At 48.0% G+C, this 24,985-nt stretch overlaps 2 protein-coding genes across 11 annotated transcripts in view; one reads left to right on the forward strand and one right to left on the reverse strand.

Moving 5' to 3' along the window:
• The window catches only part of RNF24 (ring finger protein 24), a 33,395-nt gene extending 26,785 nt beyond the window's left edge, over positions 1-6,610 (forward strand). For all 7 annotated transcript variants that reach the window (XM_074540560.1, XM_074540557.1, XM_074540559.1 and 4 more), the window contains 2 exons: positions 1,079-1,158; positions 2,764-6,610. In XM_074540560.1, the coding sequence (XP_074396661.1) occupies positions 1,079-1,158; positions 2,764-2,902 (219 nt within the window). In that variant the 3' untranslated portion in view covers positions 2,903-6,610. The remainder of the gene's footprint in view (positions 1-1,078; positions 1,159-2,763) is intronic.
• Positions 5,376-24,755, reverse strand: PANK2 (pantothenate kinase 2). 4 transcript variants are annotated; one of them, XM_074540553.1, is made up of 7 exons: positions 24,430-24,755; positions 14,167-14,519; positions 12,875-13,128; positions 10,840-11,016; positions 10,495-10,618; positions 8,864-8,989; positions 5,376-7,786 (listed from the first exon to the last, which is right to left on the reverse strand). In XM_074540553.1, exons 1-7 carry the CDS (start codon positions 24,644-24,646, stop codon positions 7,736-7,738), a joined length of 1,302 nt encoding a protein of 433 aa, XP_074396654.1. In that variant the 5' UTR covers positions 24,647-24,755; the 3' UTR covers positions 5,376-7,735. The 4 variants fall into 4 exon arrangements, with proteins under 4 accessions (XP_074396654.1, XP_074396655.1, XP_074396656.1 ...); XM_074540554.1 differs by lacking the exon at positions 24,430-24,755 and adding an exon at positions 24,170-24,275; XM_074540555.1 differs by lacking the exon at positions 24,430-24,755 and adding an exon at positions 24,170-24,267 and having other exon boundaries at positions 14,310-14,519.
• Between the last annotated feature and the right edge of the window lie 230 nt (positions 24,756-24,985).

Raw genomic sequence — 24,985 nt, forward strand, 5'->3', positions numbered from 1 at the left:
CGGCCAGCCCTTCCCTCCTCTTTTCCCATCATTCTGCCTCTGCCAGGCCCTGGGGGAGCTCAGGATCCTCAGGGGGTGACCCCAACAGCTGCACTGAGAGATCCCAGGCCAGGGAGGCCCGGGAAAACCACCCAGGAATATCCAAAACCCCCCTGGGATATCCAGAATGAGCCAGGAGGAATTGGCTGGGAGGGTGAAGGAGGTTTTGGCTGAGCAAACAGCCAGCAGCTTTCCCAGGCCTGGCACAGGCATGGCAACAATCCCATTGCCTTTTGCCCTTCCCAGAGGTGTCCCTGTGGATGCAGCCAGTCCCAGGGAGCAGGCAGCAGCGTGGAGCCATCCTTCTGCACCCTAAAACCTCAAACATCCATCCCCCTGCACCCTAAAACCTCAAACATCCATCCCCTGCACCCTAAAACCTCCAACATCCATCCCCTGCACCCTAAAACCTCCAACATCCATCCCCCTGCACCCTAAAACCTCCAACATCCATCCCCCTGCACCCTAAAACCTCCAACATCCATCCCCTGCACCCTAAAACCTCCAACATCCATCCCCCTGCACCCTAAAACCTCAGACATCCATCCCCCTGCACCCTAAAACCTCAAACATCCATCCCCCTGCACCCTAAAACTTCAAAACCATCCCAGCTCTGGGGTTGTTCCCTTGCAGATCCATCCCCTGCACCCTAAAACTTCCAACACTTCCCAGCTCTGGGGCTGTTCCCTGGAGGCTCCCTGGTCCCTTCCAGCAGGAAAGGGAGATCCTGGAGTTTGGGCAGAAAAATTTGGGAAGGCTTTAGGGGAAATTTCTTCCCTGTGAGGGTGATAAGGCCCTGAGAAGCTGTGGCTGCCTCTGGATCCCTGGAAGTGTTCAAAGCCAGGCTGGATGGGCTTTGGAGTACCCTGGGATAGTGGGAAGTGTTCCTACCCATGGCATGGGGTGACACTGGATGGTTTTTAAAGGTCCTTTCCAACCCAACCCATTCCATAATTCCCTGATTTCAGCCAGCTGGTGGTTTTTATTTGCAAATGTTGCTCCCTGGGCACTGACACTCCCTGTGCATCCCCCCCTGCAGATCTGTGCCGTGTGCCTGGAGGAGTTCAAGCCCAAGGACGAGCTGGGGATCTGTCCCTGCAAACATGCCTTCCACAGGAAGTAAGTGTGGGCAGGAAAAGGGAAAAGGGGCAGGAAAAGCCCCTTTGGATCACCTGGGGCAGCTGCAGAACTGAGTGACACTCTGGGGAGCTGGGGTGGGATTTGTAGGATGCCCTGTGCTGAGTCAGCACTTTGATCCTCATGGATCCCTTCCAAGCCAGTCTGTCATTCCATGAAAAATGTAAATATATATATTTTATATTGGTGTGGTTTATAGAAAGCAAACCCATAATAATAATAATAATAATAATAATAATAATAATAATAATAATAATAATAATAATAATAATAATAATAATAATAATAATATACTATATACTATATACTATATACTATATACTATTCCATATGCTAAAACTACAGCACATCCTACTACATATTGCAGATATTTTTATATTATCTGTATGTTTATATATACATTATATAGATTTAAAACACATATATACATTATATAGATTTAATTATAAATATATAATTAAAAATTATATATTTATATATATATTGTACATATTTATACATTTATATATACACTATACTATAAATGCTGGATATACTATCTAAAACTATATTAATATATAATATATATTATAATACATATTTTATCTATTATATAGAATAATAATTACATAATAGATAATATATATTATATATAATGTATATATTAAATGTATATATACACTATGCTATATATACTGGATATACTATCTAAAGCTATAATATATATTATAATATATATATTATAATATATAACATAATATATAATTATATGTAATACATAACATCCATAATGGTGTGATTACATCAGAGTTATTTACATAATTTTTATTTTTATTTATCCATACACATTATATATATGATTGTGAATTATTGGTATATTATTTACAGATTCTGTGTCTATAATTTCACAGACACCTTTTATGTATATATTTTGTTTATTTTTGGTAGGTATATGCTTTTTATATCCCTATTATATAAATATAACATATACCTATAACTATAACTATAGTCTATAAACATATATTATATATAAATATAAATAATGAACAAAACATATCTATACAAAATCCCTATATATAAACACAGAGAACCCCCTCAAAAAATCCGAATAAAACATAAAGGCACCCAAATGGTGAATTAAAAACTGGGCAGAAGCAAAACTCCAGGGCAGGGTAAAGGGGCTTGGGGGGGTTTTGCAGCTCCACATCAATGTCAGGTGTGTCCCCAGTGATGTCAGGTGTGTCCCCAGTGATGTCAGGTGTGTCACCACTGATGGCAGGCACGTCCTCACTGATGTCAACTGTGTCCCCACCGGTATCAGCTGCATTCCCACTGAATCAGGTGTGTCTGCAGTCATGTCAGGTGTCCCCAGTGATGTCAGCTGTGTTCCCACCTGTATTGGGTGTGTCCCCCTCAATGTCTGGTGTGTCCCCACTGACATCAGGTGTGTCCCCAGTGATGTCACCTGTGTCTCCATCAGTGTCAGGCATGTCCTTACTTGTGTGAGATGCGTCCCCCATGATGTCAGGCATGTCCCATCAATGCCAGGCGTGTCCCCGCCGATGTCACGTGTGTCCCCACTGACGCCCGGTGTCGCGGTGTCCGCAGGTGCCTCATCAAGTGGCTGGAGGTGCGGAAGGTGTGTCCCCTGTGTAACATGCCGGTGCTGCAGCTGGCGCAGCTGCACGGGAAGCCGGACCCGGGCCCGCCGCAGGGGCCGCTGCCCGGCTCGCAGAACATCGTATAGAGCATCGTCCGTCCCGGGCCGGGCCCGGCCGCGCCCGCCCGCGGCGCTCGGACACAACCAAAGCACTTGGGCCGCAGCGGAGCGGCCCCGAATCCCGCCGGGATGAAGCCTGGGCTCGGATCCTCCGCCAGGGCCGGGAGGGGACTCGGCGTCCTCGGCACGACCTCCTTCTTCCAGCACCTCCCTCCTGCAGCCCCGCGGCCGCCGGGAAGCGAAGGGGGCACCCGGCGAGCTCCGGGAGCTCCACGGCCCCGAGCTCCGGCACTGCTGCCCCGAACGGGGCGGGCCCCGAGCGTCGCGGCCGGTTCTGCTCCCTCCTCCTCGCCTTCGGTTCCTTTGCCTTTGCGGCTCCCGGCAGGAAAGGGGTCTCACCCTTGGAGTCGGGTGTCCCCTCGGCACCCGGGGTCACACCCGGCGGTGGCCGTGCGGGGTCTCCCGGGTTTGGATTCCCCCCCACCCTCCTGAGGGCGGCTGTCCCTCCTCCTCGGCTACCTCAGGGGCCTGGAGCTCCTGGAAGGGGGCACCAGCCAGAGCCACGGCGCGGGGGGCAGCGGCAATCCCGCCGATCCTTTGGGATCATCCCGGCCGGGCAGCGGCAATCCCGGCCGATCCTTTGGGATCATCCCGGCGCTTCCAGCCGGGCTCTTCGGGTTCCCCTTGCCAAAACACCCGAACCCCATCAGCGCCTGGGGGAGCTGGGCCACCCCCTGGCCTCTCCGGGTTTTTGGTGTCCCCTGCTGTCCTCAGCTGTCGCATTCCCGGGGTGGGGAGGGGGTGTCAGTATTCCCGGGGCAGGGCTGGGGGGGCTCCTGGTGCCGTCCCCCCTCCCTAAAAAAACTCGGGACTGTTTATGGAGCGTGGAGCCTCATAGACGTGTTTGTACACTACAAATTCTGCAGCAGAATATTTTTTAAAACATTCGCTGGTTTTGGTTTTTTTTTTGGTTTATTTTTTTCCTCTTGTTTGTTTGGTTTTTTTGTAAGCTCTATTTTTGTATATTTAATTGCTATTTGAAAATTCTAATAACGCGTCTTTTTTGCTAATCACTCTTCTTAAGGAAAAACCAGGAAAGAAAAAAAAAAACAAACAAAAACCAACCAAGAGTTTGCATGTGATTTGACTTGAATTGTAAATAAAAGCAGGTTTTGGAAGCGGGGGTGTGTTTGCAGGGGGTCTGTCCCCCTTCCCTTGTTCGCTGTCACCATGGGGATGCCCCCAGCAGGGGAAGGGCACAGATGGGCAGGTTTGGGGTTGGGGTCACGTTGTCCATGTCCCAGAGCAGAGACAATGGGGACAGCACCCCATGGGGATGCAGAGCACCCCAAAACCCCCAGCTGAGAGGGAGTGTGCAGGATCCAGGTGAGTTTCCTTAGGGAGAGGATATTCCTCTTCCCGGCCCAAATCCCGGCCCAAATCCCCAATGCCGATCTCCCTTAGGGCAGGGCAGGGCTCAGCTCCAGCTCAGCGCTGTGGGATCCCCGCGGCTGCAGCTCCAGCCCCGTTCCCTGCTCGCTCTGTCCCACTCCTCCTCCTCCTCCTCACGGCTTGGCCGGGCGGGTGCCAAAGTCCCCTGGGTTGTGCCCCTGGGGTGGCCGAGCTGGGGTCACCCAGGGTGGGGTCCCTGCAGGGCCCGGGTGTGAAGGGGGAGGCGGGACCCCCGCGTGTCCTGTCCCGCTGTCCCCGTCCCCGTCCCTGCCTGCGGGGCTGCTGCCCTCTAGTGCCGGATCCACCTGGAATCCTTGGGATGAGCAGGAACCTTAAATCCCATCCCATTTCACTGGTCAGAAACAGCACCCACTGTCCCAGGGTGCTCCAAGCCCCATCCAGCCTGGCCTTGGACACTTCCAGGGATCCGGGAGCTGCCCCAGCTTCTCTGGGAAATCCATTCCAGGGCCTCCCCACCCTCACAGGGCAGAATTCCTTCCCATTATCCCACCTAACCCTGCCCTCTGGCAGTGGGAAGCTGTCCCTCAATGTCCTGATCACCTTCTCCAGAAGGATCCCCAGGGACTGTGCTGCCATTTTTGGGATGATGAACTCGCTGGGTCCTTCCCCCTGCTGGGACAGAGTCTGGATCTCCCACAGAGCTGCACAGAACAGTTATTTGTGGAGTTTCCACCCCACGGCTCCTGCTCTGGATTGATGCTGCACCCTCCTCACCAACCCCATTCGTATCAATGATCAGTAATGAAGTTTTTCATCAAAGCCAAAACTGCTGCAATTTCCCCAGAATAATTAATGCTCTTTAAATTTTTCCCTCCCTTCTTTAAAATATTTTGAAATACAAATGATTCCCAGAACCTGAAACATGCAGGGAGGGAGAAACAATCAAAGATTGCCAACAATTATTTTCAGTGACCTAAAAACCAAGTGGGGTCAACCCCAATTTCCCCAGCACATTCCTGCTCATTCCCACCAACATCCATCCCACTGTGCTGGAGCTCCAAGAACGAGACATAAAGCAAACAAAGGGTTTGAAGCATATAAAAAAATAACTAATATTTTATAACAAAGAAAAAAACCAAGCAGTTTACAAAAAAAGAACAGACAGTAAGCCAGGAGTTTTGGTGCTGGGATCAGACCGTGCTGGAGCTACTCCAAAATCCAGAGAAAAAGGAGTTACACAGGCTCAGTACAGAGTGAGGAAAGGAAAACCTGCAGGATGCTGAGCCCAGGGATCAGGCTCTGGGATTGCTCCTGGAATTCCCAGCCCTGCAGAGATTTCCCAGCTCTCCACAGCAAAACCATGGCAAGGTGGCTCCCTAATAAAAGCCAGGCTTTTTCCTGTGGATCTCAAGGATTCCCACACCCTCCCAGCCCAGCTGACCTCTTACATCAAGGAGCCACACTGGTCCCAGGCACACAGATATTCCAAAAAGCCAAAGTTTTTGTGCCTTTTCCCTGAGTTTTGGCTGTGGGGGTGGGTGAAAGGCCAGCCAGGTACATTTGTGTTAAATTTCAAGGTGGTGCAGCAGGAGCTGAGTGTAGAAACCCTTCAGTCAGCACTCAGAAATGGAGATGTTTTTAATGGAGAGTTTGGGAACTTCTGTGTGATTTCACAAGGAGTGAAGAACAAATGAGAATTTGAATTCAGCTGATCCCACACAGGGTGCCCAGAGCAGCTGGGGCTGTGCCCAAGCCAGGCTGGGCAGGGCTGGGAGCAGCCTGGGACAGTGGGAGATGTCCCTGCCCATGGAATGGGATGGTTGGAGGTCCCTTCCCACCCAAACCATTCCCTGAGCTGTATGATCCTGGAACAAACACCAGGACACAAGTGGAACTTGTGTAAGGCTGCAGGAAAAACAAACATTTTCTTCCCCAGCCAGCACAGATCACCTTCCACAGGAGCCCTGTGTTTTTTTCCCTGATTTCACTGGGATCAAATCCCTGGCTGTGTCCAGAATTTCAGCTCAGGTCAGCTGAGTTTAGAGACAAACACAGATCTCCCCAGCCAAGCAATCACTGAATCTGCAGTGCCACACAAGGAACCCACCTTGGAGTGCTCAGATCTCAGGATCCAGCAATGACAGAGCAGGATTCAAAAGGCAGGGAAGGGCTTGGGGCTGTCCAGCACTTCCAGCCAGGCTCACAAGGGGATCAGAGAAAAATTGGAATTGGAAAAAAATTCCAATTGAAAAAAAAAAAATCCCAAAAATTGGAAATTGGTTTCTCTGGGAAGAAAGCAGGGCTGGAAGGGTGTGTTGGGGTCAGGGTGATGGTCACTCTGATATCCTGGGGTAAACCCTGACACCATGACCTGATCTGAAGGATCTGAGCAGCTCTCCCTGTGCTCCACAGAGCTGCTTGCTGGGAAGCCAGAGCTTCCAAAGCTGTGTCTCCATGAGCTCCCACCCCCAGGGAAGGTGCAGATACCTCGTTATTTTACAGAGCATTTATTGAGCGTGCAGGATCCATTCCAAGCCCCCATCCCCGGGGTGCAACTTCCACAGGGGCTCCACTCTGCATTATCCTGCTCCCAGGCTGTGTGGCAGCATGCACAGGGAAAAGAGGGAGCACAGCATGCATGGAAAGGGGAGAATTCCCCCAAAATGACAGCAGTGCAGCCATGGAAAATGTAACATGGAATATTAGAGAGATCCAAGTGTGACTGAAGGAAGTGTCTCTTTGGTAACAGAGAGAAAACGCCAGACAAACAACAAATATCCCTATTTCACCCTCAAATTTACATCTCAAGGCTGGAGGCTGGCTGACAGGCCTGACAGCATCCAGAGGGTGCTGAGGAGGTGCAGGAAGGGGGCAGTGGGACTCACCCTGAGGCACAGAGCTGTGCTGTGCTGCACTTTCCATCCCTGGGACAGGGACATGGGGCAGAGGGACGGACAGAGCCTGGTGACAGCACAGCTGTGTCCCACATGGAGTTAGGTACACACACCAGGGCTGTGCTGATGCTCTTCCCCTCTCCCAGAGCATTTCCCAGCACCTGGGGAATCTCTGATTGCGAGCACAGAGCTGACCTGGGCTCTTGGCACTCCAAAGGATCCCAGCGGATCTGTCACTGTCATTAAACATGGAGTAAAACGAAAACAATTCCCCTAAAAGGGGCAATTCCATGGGACTGAAATGCCCCCCAGACCTTCCCATACACCCCCAGGCCCAGCCAGTGGATTCCAATCACACCCCTTGGAACAAACCTGTGCTGTAATCCCAGATGGATTTCAACTCTTCCAGACACCGTCCCCAGGCTGTCCCCACAGTGGAGCAGTCTCAGTGGGGGCTGTGACACAAACCAGGGGCTCAGTGACCCCAAACCAGGGGCTCAGTGGCCCAGGGAGTGCCCTGAACCCACAGATCCACCCCAGATCCTGCACAGAGTCAGGCTGAGTCCAGGAGTCCCAGGAGAGCTCCAACTGCGCCGAAATAACCCTGAGGAGCAGATGGGGACAGGCAGTGACAATCCATGGATGTGTTCCCTGCCACAGCAACAGCAATGCCCACAGAACCAGGGAATGGCTGGGGCTGGAAAGGACCCTACAGACATCCAGAGCCACCCCTGCCATGGACAGGGACACCTCCCACTGTCCCTGTTGCTCTAAACCCCAATGTCCAACCCAGCCTAGACATTTCCAGGGATCCAGGGGCAGCCACAGCTACTCTGGGAAATCCATTCCAGAGCCTCCTCATCCTCCCAGGGAAAAATTCCTTCCCAATATCCCATCCCTGGGATGCCCTCTGGCAGTGGGAGCCATTCCCTGTGTCCTGTCACTCCAGGCCCATGTCCAAGTCCCTCTCCAGCTCTATTGGAGCTCCTTTAGGCACTGGAAAGTCTCCCTGGAGCCTTCCCTTTTCCTGGGAGAGTTTATTTTAACAACATATAAATGAGAGGAGAAAGATACAACTACAGGGAGGAAGAAAGGAGAAGGAAGAAAAGAAAATAAAAGGAAAAGGAAGAAAGGAAAAGGAAGAGACGAAAAGGAAGAAAGGAAAAGGAAAGAAATGAAAAGGAAAAGGAAGAAAGGAAAAGGAAAAGGAAGAAAGGAAAAGGAAAAAAGGAAAAGGAAAAGGAAAAGGAAAAGGAAAAGGAAAAGGAAAAGGAAAAGGAAAAGGAAAATGAAAAAAGGAAAAGGAAAAGGAAAAGGAAAAGGAAAAGGAAAAGGAAAAGGAAAAGGAAAAGGAAAAGGAAAAGGAAAAGGGAGAAAGGAAAAGGAAGAAAGGAAAAGGAAAAGGAAAAGGAAAAGGAAAAGGAAAAGGAAAAGGAAAAGGAAAAGGAAAAAAGGAAAAGGAAAAAATGAAAAGGAAAATGAAAAAAGGAAAAGGAAGAAAGGAAAAGGGAAGAGAAAGAGGAAGAGGAAGAAAGGAAAAGGAAAGGGAAGCTGTGCCTGTAGCAGCAAAGCCCTGAGCTCCTCCTGCACTGTGTGCACCCAACAGCTCCACGTGGCTCTTTCCAGAGCGCTCCTAAGATTTGTATTTTGCCATGAGACAAATTTTAAAAAGGAATTTTACCTCATGTTCCAAGAAAAGTGCTTTTAACTGTCCCTTTGACCAGTAGTCCAGGGCATAGGCCAGGAGCCTCATGGAGATGGTGTTGATCCGAAGGAAGTTGCCCACGAACACCACACGGTTGATGTTCTGCAAGTGTGAAGGGAAAAGCAAAGGAATATTAAAGCTAAATTCTGTTTTCTGCTTGCAATGATAAAAACCCCATGTGGGGAAGGGTCTGGAGCCCCAGGAGGGGCTGAGGGAGCTGGGAAGGGGCTCAGCTGGAGCAAAGGGGGATCAGGGGGGCCCTTGTGGCTCTGAAAGCACAGCCGGGGGTTGGGTTCTGCTCCAGGGAACAGGGACAGGAGCAGAGGGAACGGCCTCAGGCTGGGCCAGGGGAGGGTCAGGTTGGGTATTTGGGAACATTTCTTCTTTGAAAGGGTTTTCCAGCCCTGGCACAGCTGCCCAGGGTGAGTCCCCATCCCTGGAGGGGTTTAACAGCCATGTGGATGTGGCACTTGGGGACATGGGCAGCGGTGGCCTTGGCAGTGCTGGGGAATGGTTGGACTGGATAATCCCAAAGGACCTCACCAACCAGAATGGCTCTGAAATTCTATGAATTAAGTTCCTGCTCCAAGTGTCTGGCACAATGTGCAGAACACCACAAACAATTCCAACACAAAGAAGGACCAGGCCATTTTAAGCCACCTTCCTCCTCAGACTCCCCCAGGAATTCCCAGGCCAAACTACAGCCTTTCTACCTCAGGAATTGGGATAGAAGAGCTGATTTTCCTACAAAATCCTTGTACTGCCTGGGAACACTGATCATCAAGTTCCACCTGCCTCCCCCCATGGCAGCTCTGGCCTCTGATCCATCATGAAATACCTGAGTGACTCCACTGTTAAACTGGGAGGGAAAAACTGATTAGGAGCCCATAACCAACACAATTTTTAAAGAAAGAAAAAGACCAACCAAGTATTGATTATTTTGGTTTTAAACCAGACCTCCAGCCTTACTTTTCCATCCCAAAATAGTTCTGATCCAAGCTCTGAAGTTTTCTTGTTCTTCAACACAAAAATAATTTAGGATTATTATTCATCCTCTTTCTGAGGAGTCAGATCAAGTCTCACCTGCCCCTGCACTCATATCCTTGTGTGGATTTTCCTCCCCACATTGATTAACACTTCCCCTGAATTACTGAGGATCCTCTTTTCATTCAGCTGAGCTCCAGAGCAAGGAATCAGCAGATTTATTGTGAGCAAGGCTGTTCAGGACATGTCTTGCCTCATTTTGGCTGCAGAGCCAGAGGAGTCAGGAGGATGCTGGATCCCACAGCCCATCCATGGAAGCAGGCTCAGGATGGAGTGCAGAGCAGCTCTCTGCTCTTTCATAGCCCTGTACAATGCTGCTTGACATGAATGCAACAAGGCAGCACTGTAAAGAAGCTGAAAGCACAAAGATGCAGCAAAGGCCGTGGCAGTGCTGGGGCTTGGCCAAGAAATCCAGAGCACAGAGAAGATATCCAGCCTCTCCACCCCCTGGCCCTCCTTTCCTCCTCTCCCACTGCTTCCCAGAGTGGGAACATTCCTCAAGCAGGCAGCAGCACACAGGGGATGTTCCAGGCAGGGAGCAAGGGAGGAGATTCCCCAAATACCTCGTTAAGGGCACACATCCGTGCTATGGAGCCAATGTTGTTGGTGATGGTGATTAAAGTGGCCCTGGCCAGGTCCTCCTTGCTGACAGAGTCCCTCTTCTCCTTGCTCATCATGTTTCCAAAGCTGTAGAGACAATTTTGGGATTAAAGATCCCATCAGAATTCCAGGAGAAAATCAGAACTGCTAATTTAACCAAAGTGATTCATCTTGAAGAACTGATTTCTAACTTCAAAACTTAGATCTCTCAGGAATGCTTGCTCTCCAAAGGCACCTAAACCCAGTTTTTCATCCTTGCAGGATTTCCAGGGGAAACAAAACCAAGCTGAGGGGCAGGCAGGCATTACCTGGATGCCACAGCCCAGCCTGGCAGCCCGAAGCGCTCGTAGTCTCCTCCATAGATGTCCCTCACCAGCTTGTCCACCTTGGTGCTGTCCCCGTGGGATGCCATCTCCAGGGCCTCCTCAAACGTGGAGCAGCCTGTCAGAAGGCAGCAGAGGCCAAAGAAGGTTCCTCCTCCAAGGCTGCAAGCAAAGTAAAATGAAAATGAAAGCTCAGATTGTGCAGTGCTGCATCCCAGTTCGCTCAGGTCAGCCCATTTCTAAGCTCTTTTTTTAGGGAAAACCATCTTGGTTTTGGAAAAGCAGCATTTTCCTTAAAGTCTGTTCCTCTCTCAAGACCTAGAGGCTGTAAGGAATCCCTCACAGCCTTCTGCACCTTGATTTTTTTATGTTACACTGCCCACTTTCTTCTCAGCATCCAGAGATGTTAATCTTAAAATAAATGTTAGTTCTGAGGGGTAACTGGAGTGTCAGGGCAGAGATATCCAAAAGCTGGGGGAAAAACTGTGTCTTGTTCACTTTACAGCACAGAGATGCTGCTAATGATGTCTAGTAAGAACTGTACTGAGGGAATTTTAAATTATTATCATTATTATTATTACCTTTCAGGGAATCCAGGATAGCTTAAAGCCACAGAACTCGATGGCTTTGCCAGGACACAAAAGCCACATCTTTAAGATGGGAATTACTGCTATTCCATTATCCCTTCCAGCAAAATCTGGCAACTTCTGGAAGTCAGGATGGAAATCTCAACGTCTTGAATCAAAGCTAAGAGTTGTTAACAATCCCAAACTATGTGATCTCATAAAAGAAATTAATAAAGCTACACCTAGAGGCTGTAAGGAATCCCTCACTGCCTTTTGCACCTTGATTTTTTTATGTTACATTGCCCACTTTCTTCTCAGCATCCAGAGATGGTAATCTTAAAATAAATGTTAGTTCTGAGGGGTAACTGGAGTGTCAGGGCAGAGATATCCAAAAGTTGGGGGAAAAACTCTGTCTTGTTCACTTTACAGCACAGAGATGCTGCTAATGATGTTTAGTAAGAACTGTACTGAGGGAATTTTCAATTATTATCATTATCATTATTACCTTTCAGGGAATCCAGAAAACTTTAAAGCCACAGAATTCTATGGCTTTGCCAGGACACAAAAGCCACATCTTTAAGATAGGAATTACTGCTATGCCTCCACCAAAATCTGGCAACTTTTGGAAGTCAGGATGGAAATCTCAACTTCTTGGATCAAAGCTAAGAGATGTTAACAATCCCAAACTATGTGATCTCATAGAAGAAATTAATAAAGCTACACCTAGAGGCTGTAAGGAATCCCTCACTGCCTTCTGCACCTTGATTTTTTTATGTTACACTGCCCACTTTCTTCCCAGCATCCAGAGATGGTAATCTTAAAATAAATGTTAGTTCTGAGGGGTAACTGGAGTGTCAGGGCAGAGATATCCAAAAGCTGGGGGAAAAACTGTGTCTTGTTCACTTTACAGCACAGAGATGCTGCTAATGATGTCTAGTAAGAACTGTACTGAGGGAATTTTAAATTATTATCATTATTATTATTACCTTTCAGGGAATCCAGGATAGCTTAAAGCCACAGAACTCGATGGCTTTGCCAGGACACAAAAGCCACATCTTTAAGATGGGAATTACTGCTATTCCATTATCCCTTCCAGCAAAATCTGGCAACTTCTGGAAGTCAGGATGGAAATCTCAACATCTTGGATCAAAGCTAAGAGTTGTTAACAATCCCAACCTATGTGATCTCATAAAATAAATAAATACAACCCTTAAATTCCTGCAGCAGAGCAACTGCAAAACCAGCTTTGAGGAGACTGGCTGCACAAAGAAAAACCATGAAATCCACATCCTCTATTCCAGAAGGGATCTTTTCTGGCAGGGAGTCACTGCAGTAAGAGCTTGGTCATTTCCCTCACCACCTTTACTGCAGCTTGGCCCTGAAAATGCCATTTACAAATCAGGAATGTGCTCCACACCCCAAAATCAGAGTCCCTTTTCCCCCCCAGCACTCACCTGGTGCCTGTTACCCGTTTGTAGTTGTCTTTGGAATAGACAGCCAAAATGCTGACCCCTGAGCCAATGTTCACCAGGAGGAGAGGATAGGGATTCTCCAGGTTGAATGGAAGCTTCTGGCACCTCTCAGCATCCGTGGGGTTCTCAAAATAGTAACACTCTGAGCGGCCATTGAAGCCCACAGAGTCAATGTACAGCACTCCTTTGACAAGGCAGTCCAGCTCATCGAGCTTGCACAGCTCAAGGTCACCCATCTGGTGGGAAGGAAAAAAGAGGAATATTGAAGATTAGCCAGGGATTTGAAGTATTTATGCTCAGGGCTGGAAAAATGCATTCACTGCCAGCTCAGTCCAGCTATGTCCATGCTCCCTGTGGAGGCTGAGGGAGAGCACAGGGACTCTTAAATACAGCAATGCTCAGGTGAGGAACAGGGGAAAACAATCTGGATTTACAGATGGACACTGAGAGAATTCCAGCAACTCCTACAGCCCTGATGCTGAGGCACCAGTGTGAAAAGCCAGGATTGCATTGTTTGACCAAAATATCCCACAAATCCCATCCAAAAGAACATCAAAAAAAAAAGCAAGGATGTCACTGCCTTGGCCACACAATATTGGATATAAGAAAAACTCAACAGAAATGGTTGTGATGCCCAGGATAGCGGTAGAATCCCCATCCCTGGAGGGATTTAAAAGCTGTGTGGATGTGGCACTTGGGGACATGGTCACTGGTGACCTTGGCAGTGCTGGACTGGATGATCTTAGAGGGCTTTTCACCCTTAATGATTCTCTAAAAGCCTCTTTATTTGCATTTTTCCAAGCCCTGACTAAACAAAGATTTATCACATATTTTTCACCATGAACAAGGTGAAGCCCCATGATGATGTCCAACCCCAACTATGAACTTCCTGACATTTGCCACCAAATATGCCTGAACCTCAACCAGCTCATTCACACAGGTGTTAGAAATGAAACCAGGTGAGCAAAGGAAGAAAATAAAGCAGGAGAAAGACAGCAATGAGTAAAAAAAAAAACCCAAAAAACCAAGAAGACTGAGGTTAACACAAGAAGAGATTAAAAACAGAGAGGAAGATTTGTAAGAAAGATCATTAATGAACAATTTTAGAGTTACATTCAGGGCAGGATTTGGAGATGCCAACTTGGAGTTAGGGACAGCATCCAAACACAGATTGAGAGAAATTTCAGAGCGTGCAGAGCAAAGTTTCGAGCTCGAAGCTTTCAAAGCAACCTCACTAGCAGATCCTTAAGGGTATAGAAGCCAAAAATGCCTACTGTGCGAAAGTCCTGCTCAAATTTGTACGCTCCACCTCCCGTGGCACATAAGGTGGTGTGGAGGCTCGAGAAGTGCTTTTCGCTTCCCATTTGGATAAAAGCAGGCATGTCATGGGTAGGAAAGCGTATAAAGTGCAGATTGCCTTTACGTCCACACAGCGTGAGCTCCCTGAGCTCCAGGTGCACATCCCGAATGCCTGTGGAGCCATAGGCTACGTTGGAGGTCAGGTATTTGCGGATGCTTTTCAGGTTTTCCACTTCTTCCTCTTCCTCTTCGGCCGTGATGTCCTTGGGTTCAAAATAAACCAGTTTGACCAAGGTGCCTCCGATGTCCAAGCCAAACCAGGGAAAGACTGCAGAGAGAAGACAAAGAGTAAATTGTTGGGGAGGGTGAAACAGGAAAAGCTGTGCTGGTGCTCACACCCAGGACAAGAGAAGAGAATCTTGACTCTGTATTTCAGAAGACTGACTTATTATTTTATGATATATATTATATTAAAAGAAAATGATATATTAAAAGAAAATGATATATTAAAACTATACTAAAATAATAGAAGAAAGGATTTCATCAGCAGATGAAACAGGAAAGCTGTGGTGGTGTTCATAGGAGTCCCAGGACAAGAGAAGAGATGAGAATCTTGGCTCTGTATTTCAGAGGACTGACTTATTATTTTATGATATGTATTATATTAAAAGAAAATTATATATTAAAACTATACTAAAAGAATAGAAGAAAGGATTTCATCAGAAGACAAAACAGGAAAGCTGTGGTGGTGTTCACAGGAGTCCCAGGATGAGGGAAGAGATGAGAATCTTGACTCCATGTTTCAGAAGGCTGATTTATTATTTTATGACATATATTATATTAAAAGACAACAAAAAGTATATACTAAAACTATACTAAAAGAATAGTATAGTTTTAGTATATCAAAACTACATATGATAGTTTTAGATTTCATCAGAAGGCTTGAAAGGAAAAAGAAAGAATGGAATAATAAAATCTTGTGACTGACCAGACAGTCTGAGACAGCTGGGCTGTGATTGGCCATTAATTAGAAACAACCACATGAGAGCAATCCCAGATGCACCTGTTGCATTCCACAGCAGCAGATAATCAATGTTTACATTTTGTTCCTGAGGCCTCTCAGCTTCTCAAGAGAAAAATCTTGGCAAAGGGATTTTTAAGGTTAATTTATATGCCTTATACATGCCTTTATATGCCAATCATATGCATAAAGCCTTATAAATATGATTGCCTGGCAAAAGATTTTGAAATATAGAAACTATAAGTGAGATTGAAATGAAAGCAAGCTTTGAGATCCCTCAGTTACTGAACAATTGGAAAACAATGGTGTGGCAGACTGAAGGTTCCCCTTTTGATGGAACAACACCCTCTGCTTGCTGACAGGCCCAAGGGGCAGAGCAGACCCTGCCAGCTTGGCAGAAAGGGCCCAAAGAGGAGTTTTTAGGGTTTAACATGTAACACAGTGTGGTAATGATTCTTATAGGCTGTATGGAAATGCTATGAGATTTGTATATTGTACTAGATTGATTAGTGCAATATTAGAATATTCAACACAGTGAGTGAGAATTAGAATATTCAACACAGAAGATTTATTGTATTGGTACGGGAATCTCGCTCTCTTATTCTCTCACCCTCTGTCCCACTGTCTCTCTTCTCTCGGGCCTGCTCTGAGCTGTGGCTGCAGCTCCCAGCAGGGCCCTGCTCCCAGGCCCTTTGCAATGAACCCCAAGTTCCTGACCTGGCTGCAGAGATCTCTCATCTCTGTCTGTCCTGACCACCCCACCCCCTGATGCTTTTGCAGTAAACGGGACAGGACGTGGCACAGTCACAGCATCAGCACCTTTCTGTGCCCCTACCCATGGGAGGAGGTTGGAACTTGTGCTCTTTAAGGTCCCTTCCCACCCAAACTGTCGCATTCACATTTTCTGGAAAATCCCTTTGCCCAGGATTCTTCTCCTGAGAAGCCTCAGAGAAAAAGGAAAACAATTCCTGTCTCATTTGCTTCTCCTGTGTTGTGCTCATGTGCAATGTGTTTGGAGATTGTTCACCCACAGGTGATTGTTCCATTGGATTCTGCTGGGAGTTGTTTTCACTCTTTGGCCAATCAGGGCCAAGCTGTGTCAGGGCTCTGGAGAGAGTCAGGAGTTTTCATTATTGTCTTTTTAGCCTTCTGTCTGTATCCTTGCTGTATTATTTAGTATAGTTTAGTTTAGTATTGTTTAATATAATATAGTATCTTAAAATAATAAATTACCCTTCTGAGAACATGGAGTCAATTCATCATTCCTTCCTTCATCTGGGAACCCCACAAATACAACACCAAACCATCCTGTGATTCTATGCAAACAGTTTTCACTGAATTAATTAATTATTTCTGTTCTCTAAGCACCCATGTGGTCACTCCATTCTCAGGAATGCTGGTTTTGATAAGAGATTCCCCCAACAGCTCCTGTTCAGAGAATTTGCTGTACAACTGACACCCAGCTCAAACACTGACCCCCCTCCCCACAGCCCTGCTGCAGCTTTAATCCCCAGCTATTCCTTTTCCCAAGTTCTGAACCAGAGCCAGAGCCATGGATAACAGCAGAGCTTTTACATCAAAGGATGTACAAACCTTCCCTAATTACAACACTGAGCTGAGGTAGACAAGTAATCTAAGATGCTGCAGGGAGACAAAAACAAATGTCTAATTGGATTATTTTATTAGTCAAATTCCCCCATGGTACAAAATATGCATCAGTGTCAGGCCCAGCAACATTTACAGCTGTGTTAGATAATGAGCTTCTTGGAAAAGATCAAGAGAAACCTCTGATCTGATGGAATCTGAGATTAGAGCTGGGAACTGGAACAGATTAATATCACAATTAATGAGCTCAAGGAGAGGCTGGAGATGCACAGGATCCAGAGCAAAGGGGAAAATGGAGCCACATGGAAGGGCTTATGGGAACAGGATTCAATCCTTATGGTAGCTTCCAGGAGGAAAAAAGGAACTTTTAGAAAATAAACTGAATAATGAAATCATAAATGTTGGAAAAACCTCCACAATCCCAACTATTAACCCAGCACTGCCAAGGCCACCACTGACCATGTCCCCAAGTGCCACATCCAAAAATCTCCCCAGGGATGGGGACTCCAACACTGCCCTGGGCAGCTGTGCCAATGCCTGACTGCCCTTTCCATGAAGAAATTTTCCCAATATCCAATTTTTACCTCCCCTGGCCCAGCCTGAGGCCGTTCCCTCTGCTCCTGTCCCTGTCCCTGGAGCACAGCCCGACCCCCCAGCTGTCCCCTCAGAGCCACAAGGGCCCCCCTGATCCCCCTTTGCTCCAGGCTGAGCCCCTTCCCAGCTCCCTCAGCCCCTCCTGGTGCTCCAGACCCTTCCCCAGCTCTGTTCCCTTCCCTGGACACGTTCCAGAATAGATGTTACCAAAGTTCCTTTGGCAAACAGGATCTTGTGTTTCAGTAAATTCCTTATCTGCAAACAGATAGGGTGGAACATGGAGAAGCTCTCATTGCTCTCCCTTTGGAACAAGAACCCCTCATGCCAGGCTCCTCAGGGAACAATCTTTGCACAGGCAGCAGCCTGACAAGTTGGAGGACACATTTTCTCCCAGGCAGATTTATCTGGTGGCTGTACAGGCCCTCCCAAAGCTTTCCAGCTCCCCACAGTATTTTTAATCCACCAAGTTATTTTTATGGATTTCCACAGAGGCCACCCCCAACCATCACCAAAGGAAATCTTGAAAGAAGATGCAAGCTCTATTTTTGGAGACACATCCAAACCCCAATCACTCTCCATTTCAGAGGCATTTACTTCAAACAAGAAGAGACACAAAAATAACTTTTCATGAATGAAAGGGAAAGGAATGTGAATGGCAGCCCAACAGAGGGAGGGAGCAGGAGCAATCCAAGGACTTTTACACAGGCAGATACTGATAAGACAAAGGGGAAAGGTTTGAAACTAAAAGGAGATATTTACATATTAGGAAGAAATTCCCTCCTGTGAGGGTGCTGAGCTTGGCACAGGTGCCCACAGCAGCTGTGGCTGCCCCTGGATCCCTGGCAGTGCCCAAGGCCAGGCTGGATGGGGCTTGGATCAACCTGGGACAGTGGGAGGTGTCCCTGTCCAAGGCAGGGGAATGGAAGCAGAAAGTCTTTAAGGTCCCATCCCACCTAAACCATCCCATGATTTTGTGATTTCTGGAATGTATTTGCTCCTCTCAGAACATGCAGAAATTTTTTTAAAGCATCCCTATTGAAGTTCACCATATATTGAAGTTGGAGGGAGACGACCCACCTTGCATTGGTCAGCATCGACTCCGATTTATTAATCCATCAATCACTTTTTATAACAGTGTTAATCAAGTTCATGCATATTGCAAAATCTGAGCTCACAATAGGCCAGAGATTACACACCAACTCCTCCTTATGTTTCCAATACCAAGATTTGGGTTCTCAAAATTATTCTTGCTTTCCCAAAACAGCCGAAGATAGAATATCCACTTGTTATGAGAAAGCTGCCTGAGAACTCTGATGTGCAAGGCTCTCAAGGCCTTGATGTTTGTCACTTTTACCTGTAATTAAAAATAACCTGAGAACCTCTGCTGTTTACAGAAGCAGGCTGTGAGAATCTGCTCCTTACAGCTGCTTTCTAAGCCATCTCTGAAAAAATCTCCAACACATCCCCACTGCATTCAGACAACAATCTTCCCTCAGCCAGGCCACACAGGGGTAACAATGGGGAGAGAGCAGAGCCTGGGGACTCAGAGATGGCCTCAGATGCGCAGCAGGAACAACAAACATCCAAACCCACCGTGCTCTGAAGCCACATGGCTGAAAATGCCACAGGGGCTGCTCCATCCCAGGCTAACAGGCTGCCATCCCCAGCACTCAGCTGGCAGCACAGGCACAGCTTCAGTAAAATAACATCTTTGTTTGGAAGTTGCCAGTGAAGCTCACAAACACTCAGTGCCAGAAACCTTCCAGATTTCAGGGCAAACACCAACTGGGCCCATCAGTTCAGGCAGCCACAAAAAAACAGAGCAGCTCCTTGGAAATTTCATCCCAAAGCCAGCACCATCAAGATATCTGGTTTTTTATAACACATAAATTTAGTTTTTATTTGGTCCCATCCCACCCAAACCATTCCATGATTTTGTGATTTCTGGAGTGTATTTGATCCTGACAGAAGATGCCATTTGATTTCTGCATTCTGAAGTCCACTGGGGTATTTTTTTAAAGCATCCCCATTGCATTTAGAGAACAATCTTCTCTCACACTCCCTCTGCCAGGCTACACAGGGGTAAAAATGGGGGTCTTGGGGGTTTTAATTTTGATTAAATTTAGTTTTTATTTGGGCAGAAGATGAGGCATGGAGTTAAACCACACCAGTTATTCACTCTCTGTGTCACCAGGAGCAGGAAAACAGGAATGATGCCAGCAGAGCTGGCAGGAACTGCAGCCAGGCTGGAATCAGGGGTCACCATCTCCACTCAGCACTGGCTCCAAAAAGCAAATCCAACCCCCTGAGGTGGGACACAACCCCAGCAGAGCTGTGGCACCAGCTGGAAAAGCTCCACACTGAGCAGCTGGGGAGCTCCATCTGCCAGCAGCTCAGCTGCACCTTCCCCAAGCCACCAGGGATACACTCAGAAAGACACACTATTAAGGTAATTATCTTACCCCAATGATTGTTAATTATGGAGCCCTCATTATACACATCCCAGCCACAGGTTAAGAATCCAAGGAAGAAGCATGTGAGCTCAAAATTAAGTAATTCTTTCTCAGGTTGTGAAGGATTCCCTGTGCAGTAACACCTGTTGGAGAACTCAATCCATTACAGGGACAAAACTTCCCTAGAAACCTTTTTTTGTAGGAAAGGGGAATGGCACACAAACAAGAGGAGGAAATTATTCCAAGGACATGAAGAACTGGAGATTTTTTCCTGAGACTCACAGGAACATGCAGGGCAGCAACAGCTCTTCCATGTCTGAGAACTAGAAAAATCCAAGGGAGGGAGGAGGAAGCTCTCCTGGATCAACGCCATCACCATCTGCCACCAAGATTTCTGTAAAACACTGATTTATTTTTTTTCCCCATCCAGAGATTTCTCCCTTTGAAGCCTCTGAAGCAATTTTTCCAAGAGAGCTGCTGCAGATCTCCAGGAGCAGCAGGAGAATTGTTGGCATCCTCTGGGCATCCCTGGGGGTGAATGTGCTCACTCAGAAGGTTCTGCTGGAATAACCAGACACCAGCAGAGATGCAAACTCTGCTCTCATCACCTCCTCCCTGCTGCTGCCTGGAGCTCTGGGTGAGGGCAGAGCCTTGCAGGTCTCCTTTAACAATGGGAAGGATGGAAAACCCCAAAGGTGCCAAGGGAAGCCCTGCATGGACCTCTGGGGTCACCTCCTTGGGTGTTCCTTGGGGGTTTGGGCATTTCCAAAAGAGGCAGGAAATGCTCTGTTCTCAGCTCCAAACCTGCAATCTGTGTCCTTGCAGAAACTCTGTTGTTTTTTAGAGGATGAGAGCCATGATGCTCAATCTCAGTGGGCAGAGAAGCTGTGGCTGCCTCACTCCTCAAGTGTCCAAGGCCAGGCTGGAATAATTTGTATTAATGGAAGTTGTCCCTGACTTGGCAGGGATGGAATCAGATGGTCTTGAAGGTCTCTCCCAACCCAAACCATTGGCCTGACAAAGTTTTGTTTTCCTTGAGCAATTTGAAAAGCAGCTCTCTCCAGATATTTTCATATAAACATTTCTTTGTCTTAAAAACAAACCTTCATCTCAGGGCCAGATCTATGGATATGCAGCAACAAACAAAAGATTGGTCTGCCAACAAAGTTAAGGGCTCACAGCTCTGGCTAAATAATCCCAGAAAAGCTCCAGGATATTTTGTGTGCCCACAGCAAGAGCTGCCACCCTCCCTTCAAATCCCTTTTGCACTGAAAGATCTTCAGGGCAATCAAAAGAAATTGCCTTGATCTGATATGTAAATTACTTCATAAAATTGGTCACTGTGTAAATAAAAAAGCTCTCAACAGATTTATTCTGGAAGCTGCAGAAGTGTCAAGATGAAAGAGGAGATATAATTAAAGATCTCCATGGTGGATTTTCATCACAAAACAAGCAGCTCCAGTTGTATTTCAGAGTGAGCCTTAACTTCTGAGCCAATTAAATCAGGAGCTAAAAAGATTATTCTGATTATTTAGTTCAGTGTGTGACAGCACCTCTAGGCTTAATCTGAAATATTCAATATTATATTTTAATAGTGTTATACCATGCTGGAAATTTTACAGCTGAGAAAAAAATACAATAATTAACATTTAATATAAAGTGACATTAAGTCCACATCTCCCATCCCTAAAAACAGGCTCTGATAGGAATTCTTATTTCATACAGCATTCCAAAACAGCAAAGGATATTTAAATATCAAAGCTTAAATTTTGTACCACTAAAGAGGTGAGAAAACAGCATTTTATTTTTTACCTTTTCTTGGATACTTTATAAATTGAAAATTTAAAGTGATATGTCCATTATATCTTTGCATGATCCTGACAGAAGACACTAAAACTTCCAAAACAGGGGTCAGTTGAAGGAAATAATATTTTCTCAAGGAACAAACAAACAAGCTACAGAAGGGAGAAGCACATTTTGCCCACCAGGGAAATAATCCAAATTCACCTCTGTTGAATAACCCAATACTTCAGGATGAGCAGGGAGGGGAAAAGGGGGGAAAGCTGATGAACTGAAACACTGATCTCTTTCTCTTATAAAAAAGATTCATTAAAAAAACATTTCCCTGCTCATTATGGCCATGATCAGGTTTCTGCTGGCACCTCACCCTGCCCACAGCCACAGCTCCTCAAGAGCCATGATGGGAAAATCCTCATCATTCATCTGGGATGTTCCCAGTCCAATTTCAATAGTGGCACTGATAATTCAGTTCCAGAGGGAATTTTCCTGGGTTGCTCCTGAAATTGATAGATTTTTGTGCATGACATGTTTGCCTGCATGAATAACCCTGTGAGACTCCCCAGTGTAACACGGCACAGCTTCAGCAAATCTCCCCTCTGTGTTCTCAGGGACATTTCTGAGAGCAGCAGTGCCCCTGATTTCTGCCAGGGCACACAGAAAATCCCAATAAAGCCCTTCAAAACATTTCACAGCTCATTCAGGCTGGAAAAGACCTCCAAGCTCAACTCCCACTGCTAACACAGCACTGTCACCTTCACCCCTGATCCATGTCCCCAAGCACCATTTCCACATGGATTTCAAACAGGGAATTTCAATTTAAGAGCCCACAGTGCATGAAGGCACACAGCTGGCATGGTGGGTGCAGAGTTTATTTCAGATTTATCCCAAATCCCATCCTGTTCCCTGCTCTCTGCAGCCACTGAGCATTACAGAGGGCTGAGGAGGAAGGAGGATCTGCCAAAATCCTTTCACTCCTGGGGAACTGGGGCTCATCTGCCAGCACAGGCAGGCAAGAGAAGCCTCAAGGTCACCCAGCTCCTCTGGCACATGCCAGCAGCAGACAAGTGGCAGCTAAAGTAGGACATTTTTCATCCCACACCCATTAAATGATTTCCTTTCATTTTGGCTGGAGTTTTCCTTAAGGTGGGATGGAGCATTTTAACCCCAAAACAGGAATGGGGTTAAATGCCACAGGCATTGTCCCTGAGATGAGGGGGACAATGAGAGACTCACCTGCTCCAGCACATTTCTCTTCCACTTACAAGAATAATTTAGGAAAATCAGACTAGATTGTAATCCCAACTCCCACCATGCTGACCTTCCAGACTCGATCCAAACCCTTTTTTCTGTTTTCCTTAAAGTATCTCACGCCACTCTCAGCATCCAACTTTAATCCACATTGTCCAGAGCAGGCACAGAAACTGCCCTGAGCAAGGCAGAGAATTATCACCTAACACAGAGCTCAGTCCTCCCTCATTTTCATACCTCAGATCTCCTTCATGTCCCTGCAGCTTTTAACAAATCTCTAGTTAACAGCCCCACGGTCCTCTATTTCTGTTTTTCACACTATCAAAAAAAAAAAAAAAAGAGCAGGAAGACTCTTAAAACTTAAAAAAAATCTGGTAACAACAATGCCTCAGCACTGCCAGTGCCAGCTGAGATGCAGCAGAATCCTGAGCATGTTTTCAGCCCAGATTCCTCGCTCACAGCTCTTTAACAGCTGTGCAGGTACCAAGGAATTACACGAGGCTGTTTCAATTTCAGGGTATGGCAATTTCCTTCCAGCAGAAGCCAAGGAAAAATCTCTTGGTTATTCCTCAAATATGGCTGAAGTCAGGGACAGCCACGGCACCTGCACAGCAGCTCCTGCTGCTCCCAAAATGAAGGCTGCCATCCATTTTGCTGTTTGCAGGAGGACATTTCCAAACGTAGTTCAGGGATTTTTTTTCCCCTTACAAAGCCTGGTTTGATTTGTGTCCAGCTCCTGCCAAACCTGTTGGGTTCTTCCTTCCCAAAATTTCAACTATTCCCTTTGCTTTGCTTTCGCAGTCACCAGTGCAGCCCCACAACATCAAACCCTGGTCCCTCCATCTGTCCTGCTGTGTCCTTTCCCTCACCCTCTGTCACCAGCTGCCTTCCCATCCAAAGTCCCCAATTTGGGAGCCTCAGCATTTCCACAGCCCCATCCCATGTCCTGCCCCACCAGGCAGGTGTCACCTCACCCCAAACCTGCCACAGCTCTTGGAGCTCAGCTTGTCCCACCCTCAGCCCAACCTGAGCTCATGTCCCTGTCCCACCGTGCTGTCCCCAAACCAGCCATGCAGTGCCCATGCCACCACCCCATAGTGCCATTCCCAAGCTGATGATGATGGACAATCCTCACCCCACCGTGTCCCTCCGTGCTGTCCCCAGCCCGGCCATGCTGGACAAGCCACCCTGTGTCCCCATGGTGTTCCATGCCCGTGCCATCACCCCAGTGTGCTGTCCCCCTGTACAGATCCTCACCCCGCCATGCTGTCCCCACGCTGCCCGTGCCGTGCCCGTGTCAGAGCCCCCCTCGCTGTCCCGGTGTCCCCATCCCTCCCTCCCCGCCGCTCCCCGGTGTCGCCCCCGGCCCCACCTCCCGACCACGCCCCCGAGGCCCCACCCACGGAAGCCACGCCCTCTTGACTCATTAGCATAAGCCCCGCCCCCGCCCATCCTCTGAGCCCCCCCCCCGCCTCTCTCCCCCCGCCTCAACGCGGTTCCCGCTCCCCCGCACTCACGCGGGCGGTTCTTGCGGACCGAGTCCCGCCGCTGCCGGCTCACGGAGCCGCCGCGTTCGCAGGGCTGCGGACCCGCCGCGCTGTCCGCGCCCGCCGCGCCGCTGCTGCTCCGCCGCCGCGGCTGGGAGGGTCCGGCGTCCGCAGCGCCGCCGCCGCCCCGCCGCCGCGGCTTCTTCTCGTCCTCCGCGCCATCGCCACAGCTGCGCGGCGGCTCCATCGGCAGCGCGGCCCGGCCCCATGGGCCGCCCGGCCCCGCTCCGGCCCCGCTCAGCCGCCACCGCCGCAGCCACCGCCCCCGGCGCGCCTGCGCCGCACGGCCCCGCGGGGCGGGACACCCCGTGAGGCGGCCGCCAATCCGCGCCCCCCGCGGCGCAGAGCGACAGGAGGATGCGCCAATGGGAGGCCGGGATTGCGCAGCAGCGGGGAGCTGGGTCCGCCCCCTGCTGTTGGCCGCCTAGAGTGACAAGCGCGACTGCCCAATCAAAAGCGTGTGCCCGGTGAGGCGGGCCGATATGCGGCAGCGCGGGCCTATGGGCTTCCTCTGAGCCGAGATTGA

This window comes from Zonotrichia albicollis, chromosome 5, assembly GCF_047830755.1.
Source record: "Zonotrichia albicollis isolate bZonAlb1 chromosome 5, bZonAlb1.hap1, whole genome shotgun sequence".
Taxonomy (NCBI): Eukaryota; Metazoa; Chordata; class Aves; order Passeriformes; family Passerellidae; genus Zonotrichia; species Zonotrichia albicollis.

What these genes read in the sequence shown, in the direction of transcription:
- PANK2 (XM_074540553.1), bottom strand. Translation starts at nt 24,646, where the DNA reads ATGGAGCCGCCGCGCAGCTGTGGCGATGGCGCGGAGGACGAGAAGAAG. An exon ending in GGCTGGGCTGTGGCATCCAG is followed by an intron (nt 10,619 to 10,839) that starts GTAATGCCTGCC and finishes TTGTCTCTACAG; the next exon opens with CTTTGGAAACATGATGAGCA. An exon ending in GGATGTGTGCCCTTAACGAG is followed by an intron (nt 8,990 to 10,494) that starts GTATTTGGGGAA and finishes TCACACTTGCAG; the next exon opens with AACATCAACCGTGTGGTGTT.